This window comes from Asparagus officinalis, chromosome 5 (assembly GCF_001876935.1).
Source record: "Asparagus officinalis chromosome 5, Aspof.V1, whole genome shotgun sequence".
NCBI lineage: Eukaryota > Viridiplantae > Streptophyta > Magnoliopsida > Asparagales > Asparagaceae > Asparagus > Asparagus officinalis.
The window spans coordinates 128,977,587-128,986,761 of NC_033798.1; the positions used below are offsets into that span (position 1 = coordinate 128,977,587).

At 34.7% G+C, this 9,175-nt stretch overlaps 2 protein-coding genes across 2 annotated transcripts in view; both read right to left on the reverse strand.

The window, feature by feature from the left end:
- Positions 2,183-6,660, reverse strand: LOC109841308 (tetraspanin-8-like). Its single transcript, XM_020410237.1, has 4 exons — positions 6,318-6,660; positions 5,156-5,456; positions 2,503-2,814; positions 2,183-2,288 (listed from the first exon to the last, which is right to left on the reverse strand). The coding sequence occupies exons 1-3, from the start codon at positions 6,518-6,520 to the stop codon at positions 2,503-2,505; spliced, it is 816 nt and encodes a 271-aa protein (XP_020265826.1). The 5' UTR covers positions 6,521-6,660; the 3' UTR covers positions 2,183-2,288.
- LOC109841309 (cytochrome c oxidase subunit 6b-2-like) overlaps positions 8,548-9,175 on the reverse strand; it is a 3,971-nt gene continuing 3,343 nt past the window's right edge. Inside the window, exon 4 of the mRNA XM_020410238.1 lies at positions 8,548-8,851. Within this exon, the coding sequence (XP_020265827.1) occupies positions 8,798-8,851 (54 nt within the window). The 3' untranslated portion in view covers positions 8,548-8,797. The remainder of the gene's footprint in view (positions 8,852-9,175) is intronic.

The window sequence follows — 9,175 nt, forward strand, 5'->3', positions numbered from 1 at the left end:
GTATCACAGCACACTGGATTGATAAAAATTGGCAAATATTTAAAAGAGTTGTTTCTTTTATTATAATTGAAGAGTCACATACTGGTATTAATGTTGCAAATTTAATAATTAAAGAACTTATGAAACTAGAAATTGATCAAAAAATATTTTCTATTTTCCTAGATAATGCAAGTAATAATAATGTAGCTGTTGATTTTATCAAAATAACTTTGTCATTGCCATGTCATGGTGAACTTTTTTATATTAGATGTATCTGTCATATTTTAAATTTAATTGTTCAAAGTGCATTTTCTAAAATTAAACCCATGAGTCATATTTTAAATTTAATTGTTCAAAGTGCATTTTCTAAAATTAAACCCATGATAGAAAAGGTTAGAACTGTTGCTAATATGCATAATGCTTCTGAAATGAGAATTAAAAGATGGAAACAATGTTGTAAAAGAAAAAATTATAAGCCCAGACTAATTCCAAAAGATGTTGACCATAGGTGAAATTCCACCTATGTAATGTTAAGTGTAGCAATAGAATATAAAGAAATTATAAATAATTTTATAAATTTTTATGCTTCTAGTTCTATTTCTGCTAGTAGTTATGGAATAACTGGAGATGAATGGATAATTATATGTAATTTAAATGAGATATTACAAGTCTTTTATGATGCTACAATGTTATTATCTGGCTGTTATTATCCAACAATTACTTAAGCTGTTTTACAAATTTTAAATATTCAAAAGTTTTTTTCAAAATATCGTATGGATGATACTTTTGGATCTATAATTTTTTAAATGGAAAGCAAATTTAATAAGTATTTTAGGTATATTCCTCATATTTTTTGTTTGGGGATTCTTATTGATCCATGTTTGAAGGATATTGGCCTTCGAAGTTTGTTACAATTATTATATGGTGGACAGATTATAGACTTAGATGATGGATTCACCCTTACTGCTACTTCTCATCATTTAGCTATTAGGAATTAATTTGTAAACATTATATGATGAGTATGCATGTAGACATGGTGTAGCTGCACAACAGTCTACAGCTTCGGCGCCTTCGAGCACATGCTGAGGTAAAAGTGTAAGTTTTGATAAGTATGCAATGGTAGCTGAACTAACTGATGGATCTGGACTTGGATCAGCATTAGAAATTTCTGAAATATATGAATATTTATCTGCTTCCTTAGTTAAATGTCAAGGAAATGCTTTAGATATTTTACAATGGTGGAGAGTATATAAATCAGTGTCATATCCTATACTTTCCACTATGGTTCGTGACTTATTAACAGTGCAGGTTTCGACGGTAGCTTCGGAATCCGCCTTCAGCACAGCAGGACGTTTGATCGACGACCACAGGACATGCTTAGATCCGTATACTGTACAAGTGGTGATGTGCTTACAAGATTGGTGAATGTACGAAAAGCGAACACAAGGCATCGATCGGATGGTTGGAGTTGAAGATAAATTTGAAAAGTTGGGACTAGCAGATAGGTATAAAGATTAGATAATATTCATTAAATTTTTATTTTTATTTCTTAGCTTTAAATTTATAATGAATTATTTCAAAAAAAATTATAAATGATAGTGATATAGGTGAGTAGGTGCCAACCTAGTTGGGATGTACTCATCTATTGTGATGCGACAAATTCTGAAATAAATTTATACTTGTAAAGAATTTACTGATTATTAATAAAAAAAGTTATTTTTATCATTTTTTATTTTTATAATTTTTTGTACTTGTAAGTTATGTCATTTCAAGTTAGTTAAAAAATTTATGTCATTTTCTATAATTTTTATGTATATTTTATGATTTATGAGGATTTTAAAAAAAATTAAAAAATTAAAAAAATTAAAAAAATAATAAAAAACAAGAAAAATCTAGCCGGCCCGGAGCCTGGCCCACTCAGGCCCGGGCTTCGGTTTTACCCGGCCTGGGCCCGGTTTTCCTAGCCAGGCCGGGCCGGCACGGCCCGGCCCGGATTGACAGCCCTATATGAAGGTAAGGTAGAGGAAACTGTAAGGTATTATTAGCAAACTTTATATGAATGATCCAGATATGCCATAAGTTCCTCTCTTGCAAGGACAAAACATATATTTGTGCAAATGTAATGTACAGTAAGCTAGCAAGGGGTAATAGAACCCATTGTACATAATTTCAGATTGAAGTTAAGATTGAACTCCTCAACACGGAACAATGAAAAATTAAAAATAAAAATAAAAGCATAATCATCCATGACTCTATATATACAGAGGAAGATCTAAGCTCTTGCTGCTCTCTTCTTAAGGATCCTTTGTCTGCAATACAAACTTAACTACTCAGTATCTCAGAAAACTTCTTTCGAGGGATTTCCTAATAAGGTATATATATAAGTAAATCACATTAAAAATAACAAACCCAAATCAACAAGGTTCAGATTGTTTTTAAAATGAAAATTTTTAAAAAGGAAGAATAAAAGCATCATCATCTATCCATGACTCTGTACAAAAGACGTAAAGATTTATGCGCCACCTAAGGATATCCTTTCCATCTGTAGTAATTATCCTTCCTGTTGTTCCTGAAAGCACAACATCCAACAGAGTACACAACAATGAGGAAGGCGAGGACAACGATGTTAATGATGGCCACCTTCTTCCAGTCATTCTTGATGTTGGCGAGTACTCCGGCCTTGCAAGACTGGCCGTAGCAGAGCTTGGTCTGGTCACTCTGCCAGGTGCCGCAGTCGTCGATGCTTGAGTTGCTGCTGAAGCCTGTGGGTTTGTCCCATATTGTGTCGCTTCTGTACGTGAAGTTGCATGCCGATGGGGGCTTGCAACATCCAGACTGAAAAGCAAAAAATAGAGAGGAAGGAGAAGGGTTTAGTTTAAAGAAGTTAAGCTAAGAAGTGAGACGATATCCATAAATCTCAATGATTCATATTTACTAGTGAGAACTATCAGCCAATCCAATTTTTCATAAACAAGTTGACAGATGATGACTTGAGGGATTGAGAATTATGCTTCATAAATGCCAATCCATGAGTGATAAGTGCTAACAGTCGGAAAAATGATAAGTTATATATCGAAGGAATAGAGATAAGAGGGCGTATCTACGAGTTATCTTTCACGAAAGCACTTGTCACCTCTCACCTCAAGACATTAGCATTTACGATCCCTCAACTAGCGGGTAGAGGGGGTCATCTGCAGTTATATCCCTCTCAAAATGCCAAACTAGAAGTTGACAAGTAATAAACAAGCTGACTGAGAGGATAAGAGACACTAAATGCATAGATGATTCGGGTTATCTATAATTTTATCCCTGCATGAAAATGGGGTCTGGGGTGCCAAGTCAGAGAGGGGAACTTGAAAACCAACATCAAAACTTATGAACTTGTTCCTTCGTGGTCAGAGCAACTATATAATCAAAGGAGAACTTACATAAGCTTAGATGCCAAGTAGGCAGATACAAAGTTTAATTCTGTTCATTGACCAATTTTCCTTGGAAAAATCTAGGATAACAACACAACTACTTATATAGAGAAGGACAGAGATAAATCTAATTGTCATGTGCTCTCCTATTCAGAGAAGCTAATGGAAACTCAAGCCATCCTATGGATTTGGTGACTATTGATTAGAATAAAGCAACTATGCATATAAATAAATATGTCATGTGACTTCTTAATTGGATTAGCAAAGGGTTAATATCATAATGAAAAGTTTGAATCAGAAGCTTAGTAGTAATTAAATTACTTCAACTAAGCTAATAAACAGCTTACGAGAAAGAAGGGCCCTAAGCACATGAAAGGAGAGACTCCTAAGGATTTGGTTCGGCAACCAATAAATATTTAAATCATAACTCTCGAGACTACTACATGAGATTTGAATCCCATCTTAAATAAAGTTATTTGGATTAACTAGAAGGATAATTAATCACAAAAATTTCTGCAATAATTCTTTGGGATATTGCGTGTATTTAAGATTTGTGCGCACACATTATGTTGCAGTTCAATTAAATTTGACAAATATCCAGGAAGATGTATATCAGAATTAGAACATCATCCAGAGCTTAAATCAACATCCTCAAGATTAAAAAAAAATCTACAGAAGTAAAACAGGCTAAATTGTTCTTAGTTTATTTATTATTATTTATTATTATAAAGGAATGCCAAAGAAATTGTATCAGAATTACAGCTATAATCAAGCTTAAAAAAAATTAGCAAGTAGATAATTGTCAACATCTATTTACACAATACGTTGACCTTATCCAATCTAATCAAAAGATTTATTGAGATGACAAGTCTTGGGGTCAACTCAAGTAGTTTTAAGTACGTTTGATTTTCAATATCAATATAAGAAAATTCCTCAGAAGAAGTGAAACAGGCAGGCTAAAAAATTTAAGTCAACATCTACTTAGCTACTCAAAAAAAGTCAAAGTCAACATCTACTTAAGCTTAAATTCAAAGGCAATTTAAACCAACCGAGTTTACCATAAGACTCAGCATCTGAATATCTTCGATTAGATTGGATCAGGTCACATATTGCATAAAAAGGTTATACAAAAAACAAATAGAACATATTTCTTACTAAATAGAGGTAATAGCCATCACAAGTTCTAAAGTTCATTATAGATATAGCATGTCCGTGTTAAGAGAAAACCTTAGATATCAAGAAAGATACATTACGAAGACTTTGTGATATTTTGTTCAACAAATGTAGACTAGGAGTACGGATGACGTAATAGCCATCACAAGTAGTTCTGATTGAGTCAGAAGATATAAAATAAAGAAACTTAAATGAACGATTATGTCGATCTTTTTGTAACAAAGAGATGTAACCGGAATAAATTGATGTAGAAATAAATTATGAGCGTCTTCGCTAAAATTGGAGTCCAACAAGCGACATAGAAGATAACCTAAATTAATATAAATAATAAGGCTGAATTGTTGATAGAGGGCTTCATACAATCTAAAAATATCAAGCCAAAAACCTATTAATTGATTGTATAAATAAGTATGAAAGATGATTATGGGGCTGTTTGGATGTAAAGGGGAACCGATACAAACTACAAAATTATTTGAAACCATCTAGATATTAGGATTAAAATACCAGTTCCATCAACAGTCTACAAAACAAACTAACAAAACAAACAACAACAACAACAATAATAATAATAATAGTTCCAATACCTGAATTGGAGAGAGACTGCCGTTGATAAACTCACTGAGTGTCTGCCTCTTCTCCTGAAGATTTCTACAAACCTTGCTATCCACTAAACAACTGCGAATCTTGTCCCAATTCTTAGGATTATTCATCCTCTTTTGTAACCAATGAGAATAATCACCAAGCTTATACTCCTTATATCCTCTCCCTGAAACAACTTGGCCTACGCCCTTATTAGTCACGGCAAAAGCAAAGACTGTGAAGCAAAGAATGAGCACGATCAAGATGAACATTGCAAAGAGGTAGAGCCAGAGGAGCCATGTGATCCTGCAGCAGCGGGGGGGATCGAGAACACCGATGTTATTAAACTTCACTAATATTATTACAAAAGCAAAGATTTTTCAAGTAATGTAGGGGAAATTAAGTGAAGACAATTGAAGTTTGAAGGGAGAGGAAAAGCAATTTCTCAAATTGAAAATTACAGTCAGATAAAAGAGAACGGAGTTCACGATTCAAATTATGAACATAATAAACCCATGTCTCAAAAACTACCAAAACGCACTTCGGGTAAAACATTTAAAAAAAAAATTTACCAGATTGAAAACTACAGTCAAAACCCACTACTACCCGAATCAACATGAGACCCGGGTCTCAAAAGCTACCAAAGTTTCACAAAAATCATACGAAAGCAGAGCCTTTATCATAAAGGGTTAAAAAAAGACTCACACTTTAAATAAATAAATAAAAACCCAATACTCAAATCGAAATTACATTCAAACAAAAAGATAACCCACAATAAACAGCAAGCCATGTATCAAAATATACCAAATTTTTACTTTAAAAAAATGTAAAAGGAAAGACTTATACATGCAGTAACGTAAGGAAAACAAATAAAACCCAACTAAAATTACGGAAATACTACAAAGATATCAAAATTATAAATTTTAAGACAACCTGCATCAGGAAACTAACGGAAAAAAAATTCAATCTTACAAGGACAAAACCCAACTTGAAGATTTACAATGGGATTAAAAAAAACCAGTTCCCGTATCAAAACACGCGTCCCATAAAAAGCCCAAAAGCAGAGTTTTTCCAACAATGAGAGGAAAATAAACAGAACCCAGTTAAAGACTACATCCAAACAACCAAGAAATAAATCAAAGGTGAGATTTTTTTTTTTTTAACAACCTGCAGCAAGAACCGAGGAGGCCAGCGAGGGATATCAAAAAGAGAAGGACACCAAAAGCGATGAGAGGGTTGGAGAGGAACTTCTCGCAGACGGAGGCGGAGGCCTTGGACGAGAGCCAGATTCCGCCGCCGACGATCGGAATCGAGAGGAGGAGGGTGATGATGTTGAGGGTGGCGATTAAACCGTTGCTGATGCGAACCATTGTTCGGGGGGCGGTGAGAGGTGGGTTAGGATGTTACGGCGGAGGACGAGAACGTAGAGAAGGGGGGGTTTTAAGAGGGTGAAACTGTGGAAGTTATGACTTTGAGATCTTATGATGATTTTTCTTACTCTTTCCATGTTTTTTAATTTAGTAAGGGACAACAAAAATATAAATATAATTCCATCTACAGAAGAATTCTAATTTAGAAGAAAAATAATAATTTTCTGGAATACATGAATTGGTAAAGCTACACGGGTAGTAAAATTTAATTTTCTGAAAAGCTAGGCCCCAAGTGTTTGATACCAAGGATCATTGGGGGATGTTCCAAAAAAGAAAAAAAAATTTATTGTTATATTGAATGTGTAATTACTAATTAAGATAGTAAAGATTAAATTCACAATAAAAACATCTTTTATCTAATTAATTAATAATTAGAATAAATATAATATAATATTAGAGTATCTAATCTTTTTTTTTAATCTAATCATATGAAAATAACACGTTTCCCATACCATTAATTGAGCTTGCTGCCACGTCATCAAAATTGTAACGGATACTTTCTGTGGGTAGAGACGCCAACTAACTCTCTCATTTGCTTCTGACGGTTTTCCTTGAAGAAACGGAACGGGACGGGACGGAACAGGGTCTCAAAATTTTAACATTGATGAGTCTCGCGTCACCCGTTTCCGAAGACCCACTTAAGATGGGTCCCACGTTCAGTAGGTGGTGGGATTTTGGGTGCACAGCGTAATAATCCTGACGGCGTCTCCTAAGCATGACCGGTGGAGCCTGCACATGAACAGAGTGAGTCGGAGCGGTTTTAGGTTGGCGGTTGGCTGAACCTGCGGTGAGAGAGAGAGACAGGTCAAAGGAGTGGAGGTTACCGTGACTAAAGTCAACTCTTTTCATGCAATGCCAATCCCCTATGTTCAATATTATTAGGGGGTGTTTGTTAAATTATAAAAAAATACCAAAATTTACAGAAATCAATTTCCTCTCAAAATAGACGAAAATCACCCAGAAATCTAACACCACATTAACATTTTTCTATAAAGTTGACACTTTTCTATAAATTTAGGGGGTGTTTAGTTTAATTTCTACAAATTATAGAAAATCTTGCTATTTTCTATAAAGTTATGGGACCTTTTCTTATTTTGAACCAAACAAGCATAGTAAAAAAAATAAGAAAATTGGTACTTTTTAACTTCTCAAAACTTTTCCTATACTTTTTTTTAAGAAATACAAGGAAATCATATTTTGGGTGGAACACATTTCCTATAATTTATAGAAATTGGACCAAACACCCCCTTAGCACAGATTACTACATGCAACCTGCAATAAAGTATTCGCAGTGATTTTGAATCATTCCTCGGCTGGCACAATTAAAATCCGCCAAGTTTTCAGCGAGCTTGATTCAATCAAGACCAACGCAAATCGCAGTTAGGGCATGTCTAGTTGATTTACGTAAAAACACGCAGTAGCTAAAGTGACAGAAAAGTGAATGGTCCAGCTATATCTGACAGCTACAGTAAATTAAGCTCATTTCACTTCTTTTTGCTGGGAAAAGCTAAGGCGCTACCAACGTGTCTACAATAACGACAACTCAGCTACAGTAACCACACTTATTTGAGCGAACCAAACAGAAGTATCGGGCGTAATACTGTAGCACCTGACATCCACAGTATTACGCCCCACAAAATTGGCAAACAAACTGGCCCTTACGCTTGCCTAAAGTCATCGACTCCCTCCACCTGATGTATTTCATCATCGTTATTATCGTAATAATAAACGGTACTGATAGAGAGCGTACGTAGACAAAAGTTAGGTAGGAAAGTTTATTGCACGCCGCAACGCTCCTATTTAATCAGGTCGGCTAATTTGTTTGCCTTCGGCAAAACTCTTGCCTAACTCACAAACAGCGCTCCTAATTTCGCTTCTACGGTTTCCCCCTACGTTCTTTATCTTCTAAAAAAAATTCACAAATACTAAGGAAGAAAATATTAACAAAACAAAACAACCACAATTCCTACTAGAAAACAATGCTAATATATTAGAAGGAGATGGGCAAAGCAAATTAAGGGTTTAACTTCATAAAATTTCCTCCGAAATACTTCACAAAGTGAAATCAGCGGCGAAGTAAAAGAAAGGAAATGCCAATCCAATAATCACAAATATAAAAGATAAAACCTCCGCCATGGTATCAGATGGTGATCAGAATAATTTATTGTGGAGATTGACAGAAACATTAACTGATGAGGGCACCAGGGGGAAGATGATTTAGAGGGGTCCCGGGAAATTTCCGTTCTCCCTCTGCTCGTTCCATCTCTCCACCTGTTTTCATGAATATAGAACAATAAGGATTAGAAATTATCAGCCAACAGTAAATGACAAATACTCCGAATTTTTGGAATTGGCTACATGAATATTATCCTTCCAGTTATGTCAAGGATTATTTCCTCCGTTGAGTTGAACATTGTTGCTTTCAGCCAGGTTTTGACACAGCTTACCTACAGTCCTAGTTAAAATCTTGTTACTTCTCGTAGCCAGCGCATTTAATGCCCTTTATTGCACATAACTAAACCATCTCAGTAGATTCTATCCTAAATTTTGATGCGCATGAACGTAAATATTCGAGAACAAAAACTAATTCAGGGG